Source organism: Cottoperca gobio, chromosome 7 (genome assembly GCF_900634415.1).
Source record: "Cottoperca gobio chromosome 7, fCotGob3.1, whole genome shotgun sequence".
NCBI classification, from domain to species: domain Eukaryota; kingdom Metazoa; phylum Chordata; class Actinopteri; order Perciformes; family Bovichtidae; genus Cottoperca; species Cottoperca gobio.
In genome coordinates this window covers 11,840,324-11,866,304 of record NC_041361.1, presented here as the reverse complement: position 1 = coordinate 11,866,304, position 25,981 = coordinate 11,840,324, and the positions used below count along the sequence as shown (strand labels likewise).

The 25,981-nt window shown below is 39.9% G+C and overlaps 3 protein-coding genes across 15 annotated transcripts; 2 read left to right on the top strand and 1 right to left on the bottom strand.

Annotated features, from left to right (window-relative positions):
* Window positions 1–1,825: 1,825 nt before the first annotated feature.
* sort1b (sortilin 1b) lies at window positions 1,826–15,980 on the top strand. Its single transcript, XM_029435773.1, has 20 exons — window positions 1,826–2,452; window positions 4,253–4,312; window positions 4,514–4,587; window positions 4,676–4,772; window positions 4,890–5,051; window positions 5,752–5,825; window positions 6,838–6,887; window positions 7,017–7,144; window positions 7,279–7,423; window positions 7,648–7,803; window positions 8,457–8,563; window positions 8,793–8,895; window positions 9,012–9,183; window positions 9,364–9,554; window positions 9,661–9,850; window positions 10,504–10,620; window positions 12,029–12,137; window positions 12,276–12,388; window positions 12,613–12,742; window positions 13,763–15,980. The coding sequence occupies exons 1-20, from the start codon at window positions 2,180–2,182 to the stop codon at window positions 13,775–13,777; spliced, it is 2,466 nt and encodes an 821-aa protein (XP_029291633.1). The 5' UTR covers window positions 1,826–2,179; the 3' UTR covers window positions 13,778–15,980.
* ngrn (neugrin, neurite outgrowth associated) lies at window positions 15,327–18,601 on the bottom strand. The gene is made up of 3 exons (XM_029435774.1): window positions 18,043–18,601; window positions 17,826–17,936; window positions 15,327–17,132 (listed from the first exon to the last, which is right to left on the bottom strand). The coding sequence occupies exons 1-3, from the start codon at window positions 18,273–18,275 to the stop codon at window positions 16,550–16,552; spliced, it is 927 nt and encodes a 308-aa protein (XP_029291634.1). The 5' UTR covers window positions 18,276–18,601; the 3' UTR covers window positions 15,327–16,549.
* Window positions 18,602–19,759: 1,158 nt separating this feature from the next.
* On the top strand, window positions 19,760–25,883 carry nfyal (nuclear transcription factor Y, alpha, like). Of its 13 annotated transcripts, none has more exons than XM_029436530.1 (10): window positions 19,760–19,913; window positions 20,672–20,774; window positions 20,970–21,053; window positions 22,017–22,163; window positions 22,783–22,914; window positions 23,009–23,111; window positions 23,228–23,397; window positions 23,699–23,872; window positions 24,307–24,420; window positions 24,587–25,883. In XM_029436530.1, exons 2-10 carry the CDS (start codon window positions 20,694–20,696, stop codon window positions 24,650–24,652), a joined length of 1,071 nt encoding a protein of 356 aa, XP_029292390.1. In that variant the 5' UTR covers window positions 19,760–19,913; window positions 20,672–20,693; the 3' UTR covers window positions 24,653–25,883. The 13 variants fall into 13 exon arrangements, with proteins under 13 accessions (XP_029292390.1, XP_029292385.1, XP_029292392.1 ...); XM_029436525.1 differs by having other exon boundaries at window positions 20,970–21,056; XM_029436532.1 differs by having other exon boundaries at window positions 20,970–21,056; window positions 23,228–23,379; window positions 24,587–25,602.
* The last annotated feature ends 98 nt before the right edge of the window (window positions 25,884–25,981 follow it).

Genomic DNA, 25,981 nt, shown 5'->3' with positions numbered 1-25,981 from the left:
GAGTCCCTTTGTGGAGGAATGCTGCTCTACAGATCAGATCGTTTGGTTTACTGAGTGAGTCTGGGAATCAAGAAATCCACGAGCAAGACTTGATATACACAGGAATATTCCTGATGCTCCAAAACACAGTTTGAGTGTAGAAGTTATGGATTCTAGTTCTAGGTTTCAGGGTCATTGAAACTTGTTCAACAGCTTTTAATTTTCAGATGTGATGAGACACCTTTCTGTTGTGGCTGCAAACTTGTCGAACAGGTAGTGCCGCACCAAAGGCTAAACATGAGCATAATCAAATACTCAGCATGACTATCTGATTTAGATTCTTCCATCTTCCATTTTCAGCTCACCTGCTGTGACCTGGCAACAACATCCCATCCTGCCCAACTAGACGTTTAAGCAGATGACCTGGCACACTACAAGAGAAACCTAAAACTGCATATATGTATTCGAGTTTGTGTTCTGTAGTATGAATATGTTCAGTCATGTCCATGGTGGCTATGAGTACTGGTTTTTTCCTGCATCACATGACCGGTAGTCATGAGTTTGCTATGACCTGCACTTTCTCATCATATGCACAGATTTAATCAAGAACACACATTTTCTAATGTTCAACAAAATGAATAAATATCATTTTAGAAAGCAGCGTGCTACACAAAAACATCCGGTCTTTTAAGATTAAGATTGTATGATATAAAGGTTTGTTTTGATGACAATCACAAGCTCACCTCTCAATCAAAAAAATGTGCTAATGTCTATGTATTAAAGAATATTAAATAAAATAATATAAAATATCTGCCATTTACAAGGGGCCACTAGTCATGTGTTAAAAGAAATGTCCTTATATTACGTTATATTGTTTTTTTTCCTCCAGTATTTTTTCAATTCATTGATGGCAAGACTGAAATTACATAGATTCAGTATGGTTTCATCTCTTCTTTGAGACTCTTAACATCACACCAGACACGGATGTTTAATCCCTGGCCAACTGAACTGTGGCACAAAGTGTAAAGAAATTAATTTAATTTAATACCTAGCACATGTTATGGTTGTATATGTGTATTTTGTACATCCTCAATAAATGTCAGAGACATAGTAGTATAGTCATCACACCTACAAACAAAGGCTAGGGAAATCTGAATTCAAAGCCTGCATGCTTTTTGGACATCTGTTGGTTTATATGTGTAGACATGTGAGATTTTTCCCAGTGACATTTTCACCTGTGAATTGTGTGTAAAATGAACAATAAACTGCAAAATATATAACAAACTGTATAAACTAATATTATTATATGGCAGGTGGACACATTACAATTCATTAACATGAGGGGAAAAGGCTTTTACTATTCTTAGACTCTGAAACAAATACATTGGGAACTTCACACAAAAAACTGACACATGGCAAAAAACGTACATGTGCTTAAATATATATGTTATCTTTATTGAGGGAAAAAAAAGAACAATTAGGACTATTACTTTGTGATGATAGAGCCTGATGGGCTCAGCCAATTAATTATAAAGCAGCACTAAACAATAATTCTTATTAACTGTTATTACTGTGTATTGTTAACCTTTACCTGAATTTAACTAAGTAGTGTATTGTCTCCCCAAATGCAACCAATAGTAGAAAAATATTCAGCTTTAAATTAAATCTGGATGTATGGAGTTAAATATTATTATTGCTCAACCTATCTTGACAGGCTTTGACAGCTAATTATGCTCCTGTGTTTGGCCCCGCCTTTTCAGAATCTAAACAGCTGATAGGTGGACGAGGATATATGAACAACCAATCACAGCTGAGTCTCTCTGCATAGAGCATTACATGGTTACAACCACAACCCGCAGACACAATTTGCTTGTTCGTTACAGTGTGGTTTAGGAGTTGCTGCTCGAATAATTGGTGTAAAACACTCCGGTTAATTTTCAAAATTTCGATTTTTATTTCTGTTTTGATTTTGTTTCTGCTGCTGCGCGGGGAAATAGTCGGAGCTTTGAGGGCGCTCCGTGTTTTCAAAGCCCGAAATAATCGCTGTCAGGAGGACTACTGTATTGTTGATGTCATCCGCGGCAGAGCTGTAGCGACCTTCAATTTCCAGGCAAGACCAGGATAAACAAAGACTAGTTTTTGGGTGGTTTTTTTTCTGTCTTTGTTTTTGTTTTATTTGCCAGTGACACCAGAAGCGAGGATGGGACTTTTGCTGCCCTGTATCCTGCTGCTATCTGTTTCCACTTTCACCGCCGGTTTAGATTCTCAGCAAGGATTCAAACCCTTTGGACAGTCGCTTTTTTTGAGGCAGTCAAACATTGAAGAGAAAGCGGCGAACATCGTAAAGAGGTCTCTGCCTGCATGGCTGGCTGCATCACCAAACCACAAGATAAAACGAAGAAGCGCCGAGCAGGGCGACTCCTGCAAAGCAATTCAACGATATGACACCAAGTTAGCAGACAACACCCACAGTGTAAGTTACCACCTGAGGTCCCGTTACCCTTCTTCGTACGTCTGATAATTAAATGAGCCTAGAGAAGATGATGCGCAGGTGCTAACCAGGTAAAACAATAATAGGCCTAATCAGCTATCAAGTGTCCTCAGAAACCTGATGGGCTGTTTTGTACACTGTAGATTTATTTTTTCTGTGGTTAAACAAAACATATGCAAAGCATCAAAATGACTAGAAGAGTCCAAGTCCTGTCTTTTCCCTTCACCTTTCCCCAAGCTCAAACAGCCATTAAAGGTACCATCTTGCCTTACCAGTTTTGCACTGCTATGATTTTTTTTCTCTTTAATATTTGGTGCAGTGAAATACAGTGTAGTGAAACAGTAACAACGCCTATTTTCCCCATGCTTTAAGATCTACATAGGCTCCACTGAAGCATTGCCAGACAGGTTTAACTCTCAAATGCTCCATTAATGGCCATGACCTATATCTTATTCTTCTCAAGGATGCAGCTGTATTTGAAGATCCCACTTTTCTTTGCTTCACTGACAGTAAATCTGCCTGAATGTTAACTGGGAAATTGGACCAGTGGGATCCATGTGACTGGCTGTGTGGTACTTATTTTGTAATTAAAATCTGTTTGTGTGGTAGTGAAAGCAGTTAGCAAGCAGGAAGTCTGTTTGGATACAGAGAGACTACAGTATTTTGTTTTCTTCTTTAACTTAAATCCTGGATGGGATAGAAGGCTACATTTGGTCTCACCAGAGGTGTAATGTTTTTAGCAGAGACTTTACACAGGAAGTGAAAACACCCAAATGTATGCAGCTGATACAATTTAATCAGGAGGCTGATCTCAGCAGAGTTTTGTGCTGCTTATTTGCCTAGCTCCTCATTGACATGTGATCAACTTTGCATCGCAGTCGTTGTATACTTGGCCCCGGTAATCTAAAGTCGACAGAATTCCTGGAGGCTCAGCTTCGTCATTCCCCTCGAGGTTAATGTTGCAGGTCCCACTGGTACTGGAGCTGCTTACAGCAGGAACTGCTGATAGAGACCTGCCTTAAACTCCTTTTGAGTGTTCACATGGTTGAAGAATAATGTGGCACTAAATGGGTTTAGAGAATCAATACTTTTATATCAGGCATCTCCAATAATGAAAGCATAAGTATTTTTGTTAGTGCCACACTGCTAAATCGACTTGATTTCCACACCACTATTGAAAGAAGGAAAGTCTGATCCTGGACCTCAGTTTTTAATGTGGTATTCATTAGCTGTATTCAGTCTGTGCTGAGAGCATTTGGCGTGGAGCCTTGTGCTTGTTGAAATGGTTGTTTGGTCTGATAAGTGGTGCTTCAGTTGTTATGTTTGATTGACCACATACCGTAGGGAAACATGTTGCCAGTCAAAGCAAGAATAAAGTCTGGAGGCAAAGCGTACACATAGGTTTTGACTGCAGTTTATAAACGTGTGGTCAGTTGGAGGGTTCCCCCCCTCTTAGTCGACTAATTGGTTGTTTTGGTCGACTAAGATTTCTTTAGTCGACTCGTAATGTTTTCATGCTGAATGAGCACATCTCTGGTAAACGCAAGATTTAAAGTGGGGCTTTTGCATGTTTCTATGTGGAGATACTCAGTCGTACAGGTCTGTCGATCAAATCAACTTATTGATTAGTAAACTAAATACGTGTTAGTCGTGTTTCTGCCAGCTTCACTCATACTCCTCTCATGATTTATCATCATTCACACAGCTGTATAGACATACTGCTCAACTGGTGCTATGATTTGTAATGTGTGGATCTTTAATGTACTTTACATCCATCCTCAGTATACCTTCAATGACCTGAGTGGGTCAGTGTCCCTGGCCTGGGTTGGAGATGGCACAGGGGTGAGTGTTATTTTCTTCTCTATTTATGCACCTAACATTTCTCTCATGCAGTGTTGTTCCTCTGTGCTGCGAGTAGGGTAGTCTGCCTGCAAAGAACCTCGTAGATTACATAATAAGTTCCCTCACATCAGGGTCTCATGCACATTAATAAATGATCCATGCTCCACTTTCCTCAAGCTGAACCTTCTTTTCTTTTGGCAGGTCATCCTGGCTTTGACGACTTTTCAGGTGCCCTTCTTCATGATAAGACTTGGACAGTCCAAACTCTATCGAAGGTAAGTCTTATCACCTCACCTGTTGGAAAAAACAACATGGTTTGCATTTGATTTGCATTTAATTTGGTTGCAACCATTTGTCTGCCAGTGAGAACTACGGAAAATCATTCGAGGATGTGACCGGACTCATCAACAACACTTTCATCAGATCAGAGTTTGGCATTGCTATCGGGAGCAATGGGAGAGTAAGTCATGTCCTCGTCAACAAATGTAGCGCTTCTGTACTGCGCGCCTGCTGTAAAGAACCTTTAACGTAATCTTGTATGGTTTCATCAGTCTGAATGTTGGACTCTGTCCTGTAGGTGATCCTGACAGGAGAAGTGTCCGGGGGTCTCGGGTCTCGGATCTTTGTCTCAGAAGACTTCGGAAAGAGTTTCACCCCCCGAGACCTGCCCTTCATCCCCCTGATGCAGATCACATACAACCCGGAAAATTCCAATGCACTGCTGGTCCTCAGCAACAGCGTAAGTAGTGAATATTAAAGAGCTAAATAATAATAATAATAATAATAAACTTGACTTTATGCAGCACTTTTCATACAAGAGATGCAGCTCAAAGTGCTTCCCAAACAAATACAAACCCACATGCAACACATTTAAACAAGGGCAAACAGGTAATACAATTAGACCTTAAAAAGACACTAGATACTAAACTAGGAGAGAACATAAGAAGAATGACGTTCATTATAAGCCAAATTAAATAAATAGCTTTACAACTGTGGTGTACAAATGTTCACAGAGCCTTAATCTATTCTATTTTGAAAAATGTATACAAAGAAATGAAACACGGGGTAACATGCTCGCTCAGCACCATTCTTATGTAAGCAAGTAAGTTTGGATGTAAGTTAACAAGTCGATAAAACTTGGAAGCTCCAGTTCTATACGTGAGTATCTCAATAGTACTAGTGAAGTCACTAATCTGAGAGGGCGAACAACCTTCTTCATGACCTGTTGTAAAACCCTTAAGCAAAGACCTCTACCTCACTCCCTCATAGCAAGAAGACTCCCAATAGTCAACCATTTGTTTGCACAGAGTACATTTATTAACATGCCTATGGTGTTTATGTACAGCTTTAGTATACAAAGTTCTGTGTAAACAGTGGTGTCATTCAAGTTGAACCATGAGTTCAGCATTTAATAAAAACATTTTCTTTCCTGTCTTCAGAATGAGCTCTGGCTGTCTGATGATTTTGGCAGTAACTGGAAAAAGATCCACGATATGGTGTGTCTAGTGAAATGGTAAGAGACGAGGCCAGCTGAGGCTATTAGCAACTTTTTCAGGTGTTCAGAGAACAAACAGCAGTGTAATTAAATATCCCCAAGTGTCTCAGAGAAATATTTCAATTCATTCAGACTAGGAAGGAGTAGAATAACAGCATTCTTATCGGTCTGGCATGAGGCAAAGATTTCTGGAAACGATATGGTATCTGTTCAGTCATTCTTTTCTTTAGTTTTAGTTCCTCCAACAAGCTAATTATTCCAGGTAGTTGAAGACAGCTTGGCGATGAAAGCATGTTTCACCATGTTTTGACACGTATGCTAAATTGTACTCTGGTAGATTTGAATTACCTTAAATAATCAAACAAGTTTTTCTCACAAGACTTTTATTGTTGCTCCACCTTTGCAAAATAGGCAGTAAAACTGCAGTGTCGTTGGTGACTGTTTGACTAGCTCTGCTGTGGCCAAGCCCTCGCAGCACTCTTGTTGTGTTAGAAGTACTTCCTGGTTTGTATTGCTTTCAGCTCTAAATATATTTTTAGTCACCTTTTAAGTGTGTGTTTTTTAGGGTCACTGTGTCAGAGAGAACTGTATGCACTAGACAAACTTCCTGAAACATGAACTGGCATTAGCATCCCAAAGACATTAGTTTGAACAAGCTCCAGGAAAATGGGTCATTTTAATCTGGGGCAGGAGCTTTGTGAAGTCAAAGCACAACACTGAAAAGACAGTAAATATTTAGTAAGGGCATGGCTGTGTGCTGGTTGCATTTCATTAGCCATGTCATGTGACGCTTAATTTCACTGTGGAGAAAAACCTGTTATGGGAATAAATGGAGAATGCATGAGGAATTCTGCACAAGACCTGATTTCTTCCATGCTTTTAATTTAATTTAAAATGACCGAGAGCTGTCCCATACTTATCATCAACAAAGCAGTGTACATATATGTTGCTTACATGTCGTCGACTCTGTGGACCGTGATGTGTGCGTCTGCTTATCTGAAATTCTTGGTGCTTTCCATTGTGATTCTAGGGGAAGGAAAAATACCATGTTCTTTACATCCAGCCACAACGGATCCTGCAGTAAGTGATCCCTGCAAAACCTGAAATGAAAAATTAGCATGTGCAACTTTTGTGTATGTACATGCATATGCACTGATAAGCAGCATTTGTACACTTTCATTTCTAATCCTATAGGTTTTTTTTTTTCAGTTGATCGGGGAATGCTGAATCTGAGGAGGTCAACCGACTACGGTAAAACCATCAAGACTGTTGCCAGGAAGATCTACTCCTTCGGCCTGGGTGGACGCTTCCTCTTCGCCTCTGTGATGACAGGCAAGGTCAGTATACAGCAGGTCCAAATCACCAGCAAACACAGAAACCTGGTCAGGCATTCAGAGGCAAAACCTTTCCCATCTCTCTCTCTCTCTCTCTCTCTCTCTCTCTCTCTCTCTCTCTCTCTCTCTCTCTACAGGGCACTCTGAGGATGATCCATGTGTCAGTGGACCAGGGTGAGACGTGGAACATGGCCCAGCTGCCCCCTGTTGGTCACGAGCAGTTCTACTCCATCCTGTCAGCGAACGATGAAATGGTCTTCATGCATGTCGACGAGCCTGGAGGTCAGTCCGTACAGAAAACGCACCTGTTTGTTCCTTTTATGTAGCAATGCAATAACATTTAAGAGAAGGAGACAGCGTGTTTGCCTGTGTAGAGAATGTAATAAAAAACACTTGTACATAGAAACTCCAGTATTTTATTATTTCAAACGGCCAGCTCTGAATCCCTGGACATGATTTTTCCTCTCCAGTATGTGTGAACTCATTTGTCTTTCCTCCATCCACAGATACAGGATTTGGAACCATTTATGTATCAGATGACCGTGGCACTGTGTACTCCAAATCATTGGAGCGCCACCTTTACACCACCACGGGGGGCGATACAGACTTCACTAACGTCACCTCACTGCGAGGAGTTTTTGTCACCAGCGTCCTGGCAGAAGGTAGCTCTATTCATGTGCCTGTGATTAGATAAACACATGCCTGTACTCAAATTCCCCTCAGAAAAACAAACACTTATGACTTCTGCATTACATACCGGAGTGAGGGCGTGAAGTAAATATTTAATTAGCTGTTCAGTGTTAGATGTGCTGTCTTTCTGATGCGGCTGGATGACACTTCCCCAGTAATACCACATCACCAGCTAAATCTTAACTCCATCATGGCTGCTGCGCTCTAAAACTTCAGTTTAAAAATCTCCTTTGTTTCTCCTTATAGTTGAACTTACTCTTTCTCTTACCTCCACTCTTTACACGATCTGTGGTTCCATGAGTATTGCCAGGCTTTACTTACATTTTGGGACAACTGAATTTAACTTTCTAATCATCTAAATGCTTTCAAAAAAATGATAAAATGTGTTTAATGAAATAAATCTATATATATAGATATTTATCTCCTTCCCTCTCTATTTCTAATGGGATGGTTCTCAATAACCATGTTTGAAGGTTTTAACGGCTTGAAATGAATTTCTTTGACTTTTTGTACCGTACAGATTTTTATTTCTTAAATGTGTGCGTTGTGAGCTTCATGTTCCACACATTCAGGTAAATGCTTAAGACTACCTGTACATATGATGTCCTCGTTTTCTTTGTTCCAGATAACTCTGTGCAGTCTGTGGTGTCCTTTGATCAGGGAGGGGAATGGGTTCCCCTGAGGAAACCTGCCAACAGCAAGTGTGATGCTACAGCCAAAGACCCAGACAAGGTAACGAGAGACAACAGGAGAAAGAAAACAAAGATAGAAAGTAGATCAGTCTTGATGGAAACTGTGTACTTTAAATAATGAAGTTTTGATGAACCTACTTTTGTATTGCAGTGCTAAAAAGGCTAAACGCGGCACATTTATCGCGGCAGTATTTGTTTATTTTTGACTTCCACAGTGTTTGAACTATAAACAGTCAGATACCAAATGCTTCTTGTGTTTGTGTCTACAGTGCAGTCTCCACATCCACGCAGCCTACAGCACTGCCATGAAGCTGAACATCCCCATGCTGCCTCTGACCGAACCAAACGCTGTGGGTCTCATCTTAGCTCACGGTAATTATCTGTACAGAGCTTTCAAACCTGCTTTCTCTGAACAATTGTCCAAGTTTGTTTTAGACAAACCAGACGTTATTCAATTATATAAACTACTTTCTTTTGTGTTGCATCAGGGAGTGTTGGGGATGCCATCTCAGTGATGAAGCCTGATGTGTATGTGTCTGATGATGGGGGGTACACCTGGATAAAGGCCCTTGATGGTCCCCATTACTACGCTATTCTGGACTCTGGAGGGCTGCTGGTCGCCGTGGAGCACAGCCCCACTCAACCTATCAACAAGATCAAGTGAGTTACAGTCAGAGGATACGCATGAGTTTGTATTCGCTGATTCTTTACCAGATTTATATGTATCCTGAATTTTATTTAAACTGCATGCTTTACAGCTCCCTCTCAAAATGTATAGCTTTACTTTAACAATTATTGGGGTTTATGCTAATGTTTGTACATTCTTGGACGTCCTGACAGATTTTCTACTGATGAAGGACAGTGCTGGGGTGTTTACACCTTCGACGAAAAACCCATCTACTTTACTGGGCTGGCATCAGAGCCGGGAGCTCGCTCCATGAACGTCAGTATCTGGGGCTACAGAGACGCCATCCTCAGCCAGTACTGGGTCTCCATCACCATTGACTTCAGGGAGCTTCTCACCAGAGACTGTGAGTGACACAGTGAGAATATGTTCAACAAACTGAGTTTAACGCACTTAAAGATCATTTGTGGTCTGTTTGAGATTATTAACAAACAAAAAATGTATGTACGTAGGTGGTGATAATGACTATGTGCAGTGGTTGGCCCACTCTGATGACATCAGTGACCCCAAAGACGGTTGCATGCTGGGCTACAAAGAGAAGTTCCTGCGTCTCAGGAAGGACTCTGTTTGTTGGAACGGACGAGATTACGAGGTCAACACCCAGCCAACCCCGTGTCTGTGCACCCTGGATGACTTCCTGTGGTAAGACATTCTCTGTGTCCCAAAATCCAAACTACATATTGTAGTTTACAAAAGAAATAAACATATTTAACCGCTTTATACAGGAAGTGATGCATTCTGTCAATCATGCAATGTCAGATGTCCATTAAACTGTGATTTTGGATTGTCAGCAATAGGAAGCAAAATATCTTTCTTGAGATTTGAGTGTTTTTAGGATCAGTTTCACCACTATACACAATTAATGAAATCTTTTCCAGCTGTCAGCAACTCCTCCGTTGCCCTTGTGCATTGCATTGTGGGAAGCTGTATTTAGCATTCTGTTCTGTCTGGTTTGAGACTTCACTTTTACCAAAATATCCTTCTGAGACAGAAGTGCTGCTAACTGTCTGCGATTGTTTTTATTGAAAGTAAAAGGTTTTTTCTTAAGTAAAGGTAAAAGATTGACAAACAGCTCAAGCTAAATGGAAGCACTTTGAAACATAAAATACGGTAACTTGTGAAAGAGTCCACATTAAAACATGTCAAACTGGTATTTGAATAGCAGCGTAAAAGTGCCCTGGAGAGGATTTTTCCTTTTTAAGTAAAAATGAATTGTGACAGGTAATTGCAGACGCAAGGGGAAAAATGTAGACTGTTTCTTCCACCCTCGCTTACCATCTTCTGACTCTTTGCAGTGACTTTGGATACTACCGTCAAGAGAACAGCTCGGAGTGTGTGGAGCAGCCGGACCTGAAAGGCAAAGTGCTTGAGTTCTGTCTGCACGGCAAAGAGGAACAACTGCAGACCAGTGGGTAAGTGAATGTGTCCGCCCTCTCCCATCATCCTTGACGCCACATGATTAGCTTCAACTGGTCTCTAAGTGTGAGTAGTCATAGGTTAATAAGTGGTTAATGTGTAATTATTTCGATTTATTTTCTTTCATTAGAGTCAATTTCTCTATTTACAATATTGAATACATACAGTTAAAAAGATACTGTGTAAAACATATATTGTACCACTGCCACATTTTATGAAAGAGAGAGTGACAGAGGATTGCTGTCAGTGCTGGTCGGAGGTGACCAATGATGAGAATGAGGAAGTTATTGTCATGCAGAGACCAGTCAGAGGAAGCAGACGAGGGTGAGAGTGAGGCTCATGCTTTCAATGAGGAAGAGTGAACGCTGATAAAGATGGTGAGAAGGACACGCACGTCCCAGAGTCCGATAGAATGAGCGCTGGACCAATTACATTAGAGAAAGAACAAGAACAGATAGATCACCAAAAAGATCCTGTGTTAAGGACTTTAATGCTGCTGAGTAAAAATAAAGAAAAAGATTTTTACATTACACAGAAGGTTACGAATCAATTGTCATTTTACCTTTTATATACTTTTACTGTTTAACAACTGTAACGTTAACCCTCTGTATATAATATATATATATTTATACTTGATGACGATACAATTACTACATTCTGATGTTACAAACTTCTTATTTATACATATTTAATTATTATTGCTGGAGGGAGCCTGAGACTAAAGATTTTCATTGCCAATGACTACTTCTCTGTAATTGTTGTGCAAATAATAATAAGATAAATACCTTAAAGTTGAACGTGAAAATCCAGTTAAACCGTTATGTGCCAGTAGGGAGGCGCTTGTATTAATACAGTTTAAAGACCCAGTGAAACGCTGTTAAGCTTCTGTACTGTGACGTAATCGCCTGTTTTATATCTATGAGTATACAGTAACAAGAGGGATTTCAATCAAGTCCTTCGCATATGATTGGGCAAGTAAAATGTGGGTGGGCTTAGAATGTAGCTCGATACCAGAGATGGCCACACCCCCTCCCTCGTGGCTACAAGTTGCAGGTTGATTGATATTATTGATTGAAATTGGTCTTTTACATAAGCTAAGTAAGCACATGTCATATTCTGTTGTACAGTAAGAAAAGATCATTGGATTTGAATAAAAAACTGTGAAGAAATTGATTTTGTAGTATTTTCGTCGAATTTGACCGTGGATGTGATCTAAAAGGGTTAAAAAGTTTAATTTCCTTTGGACTTGAATGTATAATTATATCATTTTGATAATGACAAAATTATCATTAATTAGTATGAACTGTTTTAGATTCATCTGCATTTGTAAATACCAATACAAGTATACAGAATTAGTTACAGTTGCAAACCTGCAACTAACATACACTCGTTATGTGTCCACAGCTATAGGAAAATCCCTGGAGACAAATGTGAGGGGGGGAAGATGCCCGAGCGTAAAGAGATCGACCTCAGTAAGAGGTGTGTGAGTGACCTGGTCGGCCCTGAATTTCTGGTAAGTACCTCTGCCTACTTTGAATAAATGTTATGAATATAAACAATTTTTTAGCTGTATGTTTGCCGACACTATACAGTATCTGTTCCTGCACTGCGACTTTTATTTTATTTTTATAAAGTACATTTATTTTTGCAGGTGGACAGTCGCTCCTCCAAGTCTGTAACCATTGTGGTAACAGTCATCATCATCATGCTGCTGAGCATTGCAGCTGGAGTCGTCTTTGTCAAGAAATATGTCTGTGGTGGCAGGTTAGTGGATCTTTCCACACACACACACACACACACACATACACACACACACACACACACACACACACACACACACACACACACACACACACACACACACACACACACACAGGAGAACGTGTCCAGAATGCAAACTGTATCTTTGTAGAGACTCTTCTTTCACTGTGTTGTTGTTTTCCACATGATTTTTAGAGACCTGATAATGTTTTGAATGTGCTCTGCAGGTTCTTGGTTCACAGGTACTCGGTGCTGCAGCAGCATGTTGAGGACAATGCCGTTGACGGGATGGACGACCCGCTGGAGACCAACCACACTCAGAATGGCAAGATAGAGTTTCATGACGACTCAGATGAGGTACAGTGTGAATACCTTTTCCTCCCTCGTACTCAGGATAGAAACAATGGTAGCAGGGTTTTCTTCTAAGATTGGCCCATTGTTGTGCAGTAGAACCTATAACGTATGTGTTTCTTTAAATCTCACTTCTTGCTCGCTGGATGTCATGTATAAGATCAGAGAACAAAAAATAACCTGCAACACAACTTCATGCTGAAAACAAATAACTAGAACTAATTCTTGATTGAACGCCGTTGAATAATTGCTACAGTTAAATCAGCTATATGAACTATGGTTTTGTTTGGGTTTATTGATGTAGAAAGAAAACCTTTGCATGTCATGGGCATCATTCATCAGCCTATTAAACATTAAGGACTCTAAAGTGATGAAGCCATGATGGGCCACTGTGCACTCTGTACAGGCCCACCACCTTGCTGTGACTGAATAATCTTATATAGGTAGTGAAGGAGGAGAAGGGAAGAGAGTAACATAATATAGCCCACAATGATAATGACATAAAAGTGGATATTCACTTTTCTTTAATAAACACATAACATAGACAAAGAAAACCAATGGCTACAGGCTACTTTTCAGTGTCTTCTGGTGGACAAACAATGTAATAACACTGACCTCAAACAACTCTTTGCTAGTTCTGTGCTGTAATGTCGTGTTACTTATCAGCCAACATTTACACCGATACCAAAAAACACTTTGATAAGATATTATTAGCCGATACATCCTTTCAGATAATCAGTCAGAATCCAGACTGCTGGGAGGGGACAGTCAGGCTTTGCAGCTTTGCACTCCACGTTTTTGTTTTACCTACTGTTTGTGAGATATTGTTTCTCAGAAGTGAAAGAATGTTAAAATACAAGTAATCTGTCCAGTGTACGAGTAAGTCACATCATGGTTGCTTAAATGAGAGCATAACAAAGTTATGACCCTAAACTGCAAACAAGGCCACTTGAGTAACAATGTTTCTTCTTGTTTACTCACCTGTCTTGGTTCTTACTTCATTGGTATGTTCTTGCTTTCACACAGGACCTGCTGGAATAGCAGGCTCAGCCTGTCATGCCACTGAGCAACAGGTTTCCTGTTCCAGCTGCTGCTCCTGTCACTCTTTTGTCTCGAGCTACTTCTTCCTTTCACCTTCTAGTATGAAGTTTGGCCTCAGCTACCACATGAAAAGTCTGCGTCACTCTGCTGTCATCTATGAAGTATAATGAATGTACGGAGGCTTCCTGGGACTAATGCCACAGTGGAGGAGGAAGGAGGTCTGGTAGTGTTGTGCTTCAGTTATTGATTCTGTTGATTGAGTTTGAGTCTCCAACTTATTTATTTTAAGAATGAAGGACTGATTCAGTCATTTGAACTGCTGACAGAGCCACAGTAATGGGCTTTGAAGCAAAGCTAGTTGTATAAATCCACCATCATTGCATTACGGGTCCTGCTCCTCCCATCTCCTGGGAGCTCTCCTGGAAATACTTCTCACTTCTGTTGAAGATATGTGTGCTTTTTCTCATGCACTTGTACATAAATCAGTTTTTTCTTTGCCATTTTTGACAATTTGGTAGGTGTTAAAAAGGTTGCTGTTGGTAGCTGGTTAATAACTCTCCCAAACCATTTAATCCCTACTTTTAATAAGGTATTTGTCGGTCCAAAGGTGTGCCCCGGACGTCCAGGAGTATGTAAATGTGAGGTTTTTGAGCTTTCTCCTCTCTGGGCACTGATTTGTGAAATCCCCTGTTTGTAGTCTAGATTTGGAAAACAAAGCCAGCATACTTTTCCTCCGCGGCATTTAGAACCACGGTTGACGTAATAAGACAGAAATGTCCATTGGCATTAGGTTTGATAGCAATAACAATATTTGGACGTACGTTAAATAATCCTATTGGCACAATATTTCTAATGTATCTCCTTTTGATCAATGGAGATGTCACTGCGTAAAACACATTACGCATCAATGTATAGGGGGGTAAAGTGTCTGTTTCAAGACAGGATTTGTTCAAAACTGTATGTCTGCAGTTGTAACTGCCTAAAGCACAAGGTCCTTTGTATGCTTAGAGTTTGTAATTTAACAGTTTTCCTAAATGTGACCTAATGATTAACGTGATAACTGTAATAATCACTGTAGTCATACACAAGTCTCGTTTATAATCATTTGAGCAGTTTTTGTACTTGCAAACTTTTGAACTTATGTAACAAATTGTGGTTCAAAGATGTTCAGAAATGACTGAAATGCTGAAATGATTGAGAATAATTATAGTTTGATAGTAAATATCTACAGATATTTTTTACATCAGATTCAGATAACTGAATACATCCATATGATTTGGCATAGGAGCAATAAGAAAAAAACATTCAACTATGTAAATGTTGTATAGAATAATGAACACTTATTAGAGTTAATGGACATGGTTGTGTTTTTTATTAGTATTTGCATCTGAGGTGGAGCAAATTCACCTTACAAATTACAAGATTATTGAAAGTTTCTCATTTCACAGTTAACTGCTGCTATTTGTAATCATCCTGATACCACTGTCTATCACTTCAAGTCTTACAGGGTTTCCTTTTTTTCTTCTTTTGAACATTTTTTGCACAATTATTTGTCTGTCTTGTGTTAAACACATTGCTTTCATGCAGGTTTTATTTATTTGTGACTTGCAGGTTCAGAGTGCAGTAAATTAGATGTGGTTATACAAGTGCCTGGTGTTAGGATATGATGCATCTATTTACTGATTATTATTTATATCACCTAATGTGTACCCAGTTCCATCCAGTATGTCAGTGACACCCCGAAGTTGCACTTGTTGGCTAAGTTGAGTCCTTAAGCAATGACAGACATGCGCGTTTCATACGAGCTCCCATTGATCTGCATGTTAACTCTCGATATTTAAATCCACAGAGCTTTGTAAAGAAAATGGCCTACAATAACCTGGTTATTCTCTCTTTCATGTCTTGGCACAATACATCATTCTGAGTGAAACTTTGACTAGTCAACTCAATGTTAAAAAAAACACACAGAGAGGATACAGGGTTATTTTGTAGCTGCTATACACTGAGAGACACTGAGTAAGTTATTTTATGATGGTTTATTGCATTCATTTTTCTTACGGTTTATAACTGCTGTATAAATTAATAAGTCATTGTGATGGTTCTGTAAATATACAAGATTACATCTTTGTATCTGCTATCTTTCTCTTCTGTATATTTGAGGCAATTATGCTTTGGTTTGCAAATAAATTCATATGTTCCTCTATTTTTGTAACCCAATTCTTATTGTACAGCAATGTAAAAATATGTTGATTACAAAGGGATCAGTTACCAAAACACTTCCTGGTTGTAGGGCGGCTGCTGCAGATTGAGATATTCTTAAAGTACAACTTGAGTTTCATCTGCCTTTACAAAAGCTGCATTTATTTCAGGTTTTATTTCAGTTTACTATATTTATTCCTGAATATATATGGAAATAAGAAATCAAGAAATTAATAGAGAAATTGTCGTTTTATTTTGCTTATTTAGTAGAGCTGCAACGATGAGTCGATCAATCAACAGAAGATAAAAATAATTATCAATACATCATTTTCATGCATAAAATGCAGTTTCAGCCTCTCAAATACAGAGATTTACTATTTTCTCTGTTTTATACATCACTAAACTGAATGTCTTGTGGACTGACAGCACAAGACTTCACCTTGGACTTCAAGATACTGGGGTGGATATTTTTCACTGTTTCTGATATTTTATAGACCAAACAATTAATCTTTATGTTATAATGCCAACCTGAACATCACACATGGTTAGTCAACAGTTGAACGCAGGAAGTCTTCAGATTCGATACAGAAAGTTGCCCTCTGCATCAAAATAGTCATTTCCATCTTGCACCACAGGGCAAGATTGTTCCATTTCCATAAACTCTTCCAGTTCTTCCTCTGTAAACAGCCGTCCATCCCAGCTCTCCTCGTCGTCCTCCTCTGTAGGACTTGTATTAGAAAAGCTGTCCTCTTCTATTGATCTCGTCTCAGGGACATCATCACTAACACCAGCTCTGAACTGGGTGGGCAGAAGAGCAACAGAGGCAGGACTCATAGCCAGGAACCCTGAGCCTTCACCTCGAAGCATCAAAGTCTTGTCAGCCACAGGCACCACTGCACCTTCCCAACTTCCAGGTGTGAGTAAAGCTGGTGTGCGGTTTGCAGGCAGCTTTAGCCTGCCCTGCCCTGCCCCAGCACCTGAAGGCAGCGCCTGCTGACCGAGTCCAGCCATTACTTTGGCATCCTGTTTGGTTTGTTTATCAGGAGCGGGGACAAACTTGCTCTTGAGGACTCTCCGGATGACATCAGGGGTGACAGAGTAGCCCTCAGCCAGACGCTCCACCGTCCACTCCTCTGGATGCTCTTGCTTCAGATATCTGAAAATTGAGTTACACTTTATGCAATTACATTGAAGACAGAAAAGTGGTTAAACTTAGATTACAAAAGGGGTCATTCAAAAAAAATCATGTGAAAGCTTTATCAAAAAGGAGTAATATAAAAGTTTTAAATATATATATCTGCAATGAATATTAACACTACCACATGATAAGTTTCAAGGAAATTTAAATATTAAAATCATCTTTCTTATATGCAGTCAGAATATCTTAAAAAGGGAGTTTTTAGCTCCAAAGCTTTATTTAGAAAGATCTCACTCAATCCATGCAGGACCAAATAACTTCTAGTTGTGATAGATCTACATTTATACACAGAATCAAAATGTGGCTGCAAGAAAGTGAAAACTAGTGGAGATATTAATTTGTTTTAAAATGAAAGATTCTGTGTTCAGGTAAAACATTATCTGTGAAACTTTCAACAACAACTATTTATATGAATAAATGCTGCAAATTATCTTTAGGGTTTTTTGGATGTTCGGTACAAATTTCAACCCAATGAAATGGAAAATACCTGCTTAAAAATGAGCGAGGCTTAGAACAGACAATCTTCCAATAAATCATAACAAAGAAGGTATTTGGGGTAGAGCTATAGCATTTTGGAACTTCCCTATGAAGTTTTCCCATTACTTCAAGAAAATCCATGACATGAACTGGTTCCTATGGAAAGATCCTCACTTGATCTGCTCGATAGCATCCCAGGTTAGCTTCCTCTGGGGAGCTCCTGGTGGAGTCATCTGCCTTCTCAGTATGTGATATTTCACAGTCCTCTGCTCTTTTCTCTGCTTACTGAAAAACATGGGAGAGGTTGCTTGATTTTAGTTAGATTGTAAAGACAGCACGCACAAAGCATTTTACAATAAGTTATTTTTTCTAGAACAATGTTGACTCTTACTTAAACAAGGTCTGGAGCTTGTCTTCTACTTCCTCCACTTCATCATCAGACATGTCCTCCATGTCTCTTGCATCTCTGTGTGATACTCTGTCTCTGCGCACACGGCTCTGTCCCATCGCTGCCTTGTTGAATCCTTTGCTTGCATATCGACAGCTGGTAATAGAAACTGAGGTCTTCACAGACCGAGCACCAAGCCTGGAGAGGAGGGAGAGGACCTGCAGAGGTCGGGCCATGCTCACAGAAAGTATGTGCTCCCTTTTTGAGCGTATAATAGTTCAACCGTCCACTTGTTCAAACCGAGTAATATAACCTGCTTGTCGTGCTAACAAGAGCAATTACATTTTAATCCGTTATTTCACAACAGACGAGCCACCTTCATCATAAATACCTACTCCACAGTCATGTCACTAGCCCTGCCTGACACTCGTGTATGCACTTCCTCGAACATGACTCTCACAACACAAAGACAATGCGGTGCTGCCCCCTACCGGAGTGGAGGTGCAGTTCAGGGTTGGGTCAGGTTTGAGATGTATGCTAGTCAGTTACTGCATACAAATGACATGGCAATTTTTGTAATTAGTAACGTATAATATTTGATTACACTTTTTATCTAATTTGAATACGTATGGATTACTTCAAAAGCAAACATTGCACTTTATACTAAAAGAAATGGACGCAGCCACATAATGCGAGTTCCACTAATATATTATTTGTCTTTAATCTTTTCAAAACATTTTCAATGCAAATAAAATGAATTTTGCATATTTAGCATTTACAGTTGGCCAATTCAAATTACCGCTACAAAAGCAGCACTGGCACAAACTACATGTGTACTGTGTGTATTCTGCAACAAGTGGGACACACTTTTCATTAGTTATAGAATTAATAGCATTGGGTATCATAAAAAAAGGTTTCATAATTTTGATATTGACATATTTTAAAGATGTAAAATTTTGTTGTAATTGCTTTCCAAAATAGATTTATTTCTCATTTTGACTACTTTTTTGCTTGTTTGTTTGTTTTTTGCTCACTGTTTTTGTCTTTTTTTGTCCTTTAATGTTTTGATAACGTCATATAGTTAACATGTTTAATATATTTCTATGCCCCTGCAAAGTACTTTGAATTGCCTTGTGTCTGAATGGTGCTCTATAAATAAAATGGCCTCACCTAACACCTATTTTGGCACTGTTCTCACACCAAGAAGTTCTGGCACAAGTACAAAAGTATTAGCATGAATATACTTAAAGTATCAAAAGTAAAAGTACTCATTATGGAGAATGACCCATTTCAGAATAACGTACATTACATTACTTGATTTTAATGATGGATGCATTAATGTGTAAGCATCACTTTAATGTTGCAGCTTGTAAAGGTGGGGCTAGTTTTTATTACCTAATACTGCTGGGTAGCTTAACCTATAATAATACATCATACTTTATAAGTTGATTTATATTTAGTAATAATAATTCAAATCTGCAAAGTAACTAAAGTTATCAAAAACTGAAAAAGAACAATATTTAGTAAAAGTATTAGAGTAAAAGTATAAAGTAGCCTAAAATGAAAGTACCTCAAACATTGTACTTATGTACAGCACTTGAGTAAATGTACTTAGTTACAACTCAACTGAGAATAAATAATATATCCCAAGGGACTGGGAGCTGTAAAAGAATACAGACAATATAATAAAATGGTGACATCTGCCGGGCGCCCCTGGCCCTGCACCCTGCTCTGTCCCCGGGTATACGTGTGTCACGCACCTCCTCCCAGGCGCCGTTGTTTCATTTGCGCCATTTTGTCCGCTCACTTTGTTGATTGGGCTTTAGCGAGCTGTACTAGAGCCAATCAGAGGGAAACCGGACAGTGAAGATACGGTAAGGGAGACCCGATTGAAGGCATTCGTAGTTGTCAGCACGGATTGGTTTGCCATGGACCAACCAAATTACTATCACAGATAAATGCAAAAAAATCGAATGGCAGTTTGATTTCGACCGTTGCGTCCCGGGCTGGTTAGGCTGCTAATAACTTGTTCTCGGTGTTGGCTCCTGTGAGGAAACATGATCTCTGGTGGTCGACAAGCCTTAGCTAACGTTAGCTAAAATATCAAACAAAGGGATGGTTGATAACGCCAATGTCCTCCCATCAGCAAACGTCGCCTAGCAAATTATCATCAGCTAACGTTGTAATGAACGACCCACCAAGAGACGGTCGTTAGCTATGTATCTGTTAACTAGCCTCCGTTAATAAAAGCATTTACCACGCTTTTAGCTAGCTAACTGATGCTATCCTTTAGCCCCCACGACAATATCCTGTTAGCAAAACACCCCGTTAAAGCAAGCCCGCAGCTGACCTATATCTCCACAGTGGGGTTTATCTAACCATCTACATTTCAGACGTAGCATTTGACATATTATAATGAGTTGAAATGAAAGGGGCCGCCAATGTGTCACTATGTGAATAATATCTAACCAAATAACGAGTTGGCAGCAGTAACGTTAGATATCGTTTCGTAACACTTTGAGTTTTTCCTTCTGTATGATCAAGAAGGTTGTGATAAGCATTTAAAATACATTGCTTAGAATCAAAAATCTAACGTTAGCTAATACTGTGTGTGTCTTTCTTTTGTTTTTAGAGGGTTGTGACATTTACAAGCTATGGAGCAGTACACCACTGCCACCACTTCTACTGGGGAGCAGATAGTTGTGCAGACTTCCAATGGACAGATTCAACAGCAGGTGAGCTCAGGATTTACTCTGATAAATGTGGTTTTGATAAAGAAAAGTCTGCAACAATAACACCCTCTGCTATAAGATCACAGGTAAAGGGTACCCAGAATTAAAGCGTTCCAGTGAATTCCACATGAAGTCTCTTTTCCCTATAATTACTTGTCTGAGACTGTATTGTCCTGTATTATCCTGCCTTGCCTGCAGACACAGGGCACAGTGACGGCTGTGCAGCTGCAAACAGAGGCGCCAGTGGTGACGGCCTCAGGCCAGCAGGTGCAGACACTCCAGGTAGTGGTGTCACCGCCGCCGCCCTGTGTCAGAGTCACGACAGTGTTACAGCCTAAGAGTTTGCATGCTACAACCAGGGCTGTTTTTCATGACCCATCTCTGTGCTGTTTGGTTCATCCTCCCTCCCCAGCATGTCCTAAAGCTGCCTGAACTGCATGTTCCTCAGCACAGTTTGTTGTCTGTGAGCCTCGGGTTTCCTCTCGTGCTCTCATGACTCCTCTTTGAGTTGTCTTTGTCTCTTGCAAGTTATGCAATCAGATGTTCTTCCCAATGAGGACGAAAGCCATTTGAAACATGAGTCATCTGGATGTGTTTTGCAGTCAGCTGAAGAACCAGCATTGAACAGCATGGATCCATTGTCATTTCTCGCTGTCACTTTTCGTCATCTAGCTATATTTTTCTTGTTGTCTAGTTGCAAAATGGCAGTGGATTCCTTCCCTCTGGCATTTTCCCATATGGAACAACTGCGGCCACAGGCTTCCAGTTGTCCATTGTGGTCACTCACTTTATTAATGGATGCCAATTGAACCATCTGTACTTGTCAAGTTGCATATGTGGATGCAAATTAATTTGATGGCAGAATATTGTCTAAGAATGTGCTAATAAGCAAATTGAGTTTAAATGAACTTCGTGTAACCTTTTGATTCAGCAACAGTATACCAGTAAATACAAAACCACTGAAAACAGAGGTTTTGTATTTTGCAATTGTAACTTCATTACAAAAAATAGTTGAGAATATACTGTATATAGTTTGGATTTACTTTGGAGCCGGATAGTTTCATGTTTGTATATCCCAAAACAGAATTCACAGCAAATCATCAAATACTTTTATCCATGATGTGGTATCCTGGATGTTCCTGATTTGACAACATTTGCTTGCAGTCTTGTGAGTCACACGTAAGTGATATTGAGGTAACAAACACGGGCAGTGGTGCTGTAACGGCTTTCTGTATCTCTCTGTAGGTCCAGGGACAGCCTCTGATGGTCCAGGTGAGTGGCGGGCAACTCATCACATCATCAGGGCAACCCATAATGGTGCAGGCCATGTCGGGGGGTCAGGGTCAAACCATAATGCAGGTCCCTGTATCTGGAACCCAGGGGTTACAGCAGGTAAGAGATGAGGCTCGGTGATTACATTACGATCTGTATTCAAATGAAAGCACATTGTTGCTGGGCTTTCATTTCATTATCAATTTCAAATTACTGTTGAAAAATGCTTCTTACTTGCGAGGTTGTACAATGTCATGTGCCAGAAAATAGCTGTTTTCCTAATGCTAGAGAGGAGGACGTTATACAAATAACGTTTCATCAACCCTGGCTTAACCACAATTGCGGCTTTGTACATTTTGTAGATGTCCCAGATATGTTGGAAAACCAAATGTGTTGTGGCTAGGTTCATAACATCATCCAGAGGCGCACACAGCTCAGTGAATTTCACCGAGCTGTGTGCGCAAGTCACACTTTGCCTGGATTAATCTGGTCATTGATTCTGAGGGTATTAGGCCTAAAAAATCCTCCAAGAGACTTTGAATTTGATTTTTACGAAGGCGCGGGGACCTGATTGAGAGGATAATAATTATATATGGGCAAAACACTGAGTTTAGATGTATGAATTTAGGGGAAACTGGGTTTATTTGTGGAGATGTTTGAGGTCACTGCAGTTAAATATTAATGAGACACAAGGCTGGGATGTTTCTGAATCTGTGGGTGGTACTTTGTCCATGTGTAGATCCAGCTGGTGCAGCCAGGTCAGATCCAGCTGCAGGGCGGTCAGACTCTCCAGCTCCAGGGCCAGCAGGGTCAGCCCCAGCAGATCATCATTCAGCAGCCCCAGACGGCCATCACAGCTGGACAGAACCAGGTGTTAAATTATGACCAGTTGAATGGCAAATTAATTTAATCAAACCATTAATATGATTACTGAGTGTCTTCTCTCCTTACTTGTGGTCCGACAGGGGCAGCAGATCAGCGTGCAGGGCCAACAGGTGGCACAGACGGCTGACGGTCAGACCATCGTCTACCAGCCTGTCAATGCAGATGGCACCGTCCTGCAGCAGGGTAAACTCAATTTTCTCCTACTTTTTCTGTTTGCCTTCTGCTTTGTAGACTTTATAAACAGGAGCACTGCTGAGTTGTCACTTTGACTTAGAACTGTGACGATAATCTGTTTTTAGGAATGATTACAATTCCAGCCTCCAGCTTGGCAGGCGCCCAGATTGTACAGGCAGGGGGTGCCAACACCAACACTACTAACAGCGGCCAAGGCACTGTGACCGTCACCCTGCCCGTCTCCGGTAACATGGTCAATGCAGGTGGAATGGTCATGGTAAGACCCTGTGGAGAGGTATCAGACTCTTATTACAATTTTATTTTAGGTTTTCAAATTTATTTGAAATCTAGACTCAGTGTAGTGGAGGTCACTTTTAAGAGCACCAAATGTAGTTTTTTAACGTTTGTGCTAATCATAACTACCTTTCTCTATCCATTGTGAAACAGTAGAAATGTGTTGTAGTTATGTGTTTTTAGTGGAATCATATTGTGATATGATTAATTCATAATTTGGTGATACTTAATGTTGTCTGAATTGGTGAATTGGCCAGAAGCTTAAAACACTGTGTCCCTGTTTGTGTCTCTCCCTCTATTAGATGGTCCCAGGAGGTGGTGCAGTTCCCACAATGCAGCGTATCCCCCTGCCAGGGGCTGAGATGCTCGAGGAAGAACCTCTGTATGTCAATGCCAAACAGTATCACCGCATCCTGAAGCGAAGACAGGCGCGGGCCAAGCTGGAGGCTGAGGGCAAGATCCCCAAAGAAAGAAGGGTAAGGACAATTAGTGATCCTCTTGCACCACACATACAGGCACGATGATGGCCATAATGATAATCACAGATTACTTAGATCAATATTGAGATCACGATTAATAGTTGATTTAAGGACAACATGTTTTTGATTGCACTTTCACATTTAAATAAACAGAGCTGTGTTTTCACTTCATTGTATCATTTTTTAAAAGAGGTTATTTTCTTCGCTATGAGTAAAGGATAAACGGTTACAGATTATAGAGAAAAAAAACCTCCCTCTAGTGGTATTTAGACGGAAGGATATCTCAAAACCTGAACGAGTACCTGCATGGCTTGGTACCACGGGGGGGAGAATCTGAAAAAAAGTGAAGGGACCTGTCAATCAGCACTGTTGGCACAATTTCTTTACAATGTTAAATTAGTCATGCTCCAGTACATATTTTCCCTTTCCAGCAGAAATATCTTCACGAGTCTCGCCACCGTCACGCTATGCAGCGCAAGCGAGGAGATGGAGGACGTTTCTTTTCACCTAAGGACAAGGAGGAAATGGCTTTGGCCCTGGCACAGGTAAGAAATTATAAATTGTCAACTATGCACCTGAAAGCCGTCTTTTTTGAAAGATTATTTGTATGGAATTAGGTGTCACTTTGTTCGAATAGGTGATATCTAAATTTGGAATGAAACAAATAATAATTTATTATGTTGACCTCACTGATCCTTTCTCCTCCTCCAGCAACAGCAGGAGGCAGCCCAGGCAGGAGGAGAAGAGACATTGGATCAGATGATCCGAGTCTCATAGCACTGTCGTCAACATCATCTCTTCTGTCTGAACTCTACCCTGCCTGAAACTCTTCATCCCAGCTAACCTGATCTGCCACACCTTCTCCTCTCACTTTTACTCCCTCCTGCCCCGCGGCCATACATCAAACCACAGCACCACCACTATATTTCTTCTGTTATCTCTCCACTCTACACTGGTCTTCCAGCGAGCTGAGCTTTGTGGACTGGTCTTCTTCTCTGAAATGGAGGATGCTCCCACTCTCAGCTTATCTGGTTGAGTGTTTACAACCAGGTTTTAATATTCATAAGGATTTGTTGAGACAATAATGAAGCATGAAGTAATGGGAAACCAGGGCTAGTCACACATATCAAATAGCAGCTGTGAAGCCATGTTAGACCCTGGTCTGTTAAAAAAGATGGTAATTTGCCACCAGTGGATACTTGTTGATTTTAAATATTTTTTGTAAATGGTACAGATTCTTTTTTCTTTTTTTTTAGAGACGCTCATTAAGCATTGGTGTCTTATATTGTTTATGTGATGCCCTGTATTTTGACATTTCATTTTTTTCAACCCATGTACTGTGGGGTATGGACTCGGCATCATAAGTCAAACCTTTGTCCACTGAGCAAAAAATGAAATGTGATACTAATGTGAAGATATTGTACAGAAATAGTTTTCTTCCCCCGTGTGTATTGGATGTACTGACTAATTTGCCCTATTCTGTGGATGCATTTTATACAATTTTGTGATTAGACATAGTGTTCGTTGGAAAACAATAACTCAATGTTTTATCACATTACACATTCTATCCATGTAGTTACTTCTTCATTAGTCTGTTTCGTTTTTTCATTGTAGATAATAGATTTGTTTTTACCCATCAAATGCAGTACTGCAATGTTCTTTCTTTTTTTTTATAATTGAAAAAAAAGGTGAGAGATACCTAATGTCAATTAAATTTTATTAAGTGACTCAAGGTTGTTTGTGGTTACTTTTCCACTCCCAGTTTTGGTTAGTTGAGTTGGTCATCTTTTTATCACTGATCCAAGATATCCGTGAGTCCATTGGCATCCTGTCAAAACTTCATAGGTGCTGTAGTTCAATATTTGTATACGCTTTTGGGTAGTTTAATCAACGTGTATCATATCTTCTGAATTGAATCATATAGTTTGTATGTAAAATGTTTAACTGCAAATTATTTAGTAACTATATAACTGTCAAAAAATTTAGTTGAGTAAACGATTACAATATCTACCCTTGAATTATTGTGTGATGGCAGTATGAAGTAGCATACAATGAAAATGTGCAAGTTCAGAAACTTCAAAATTCTGTGCAAACTGAACAAAACAG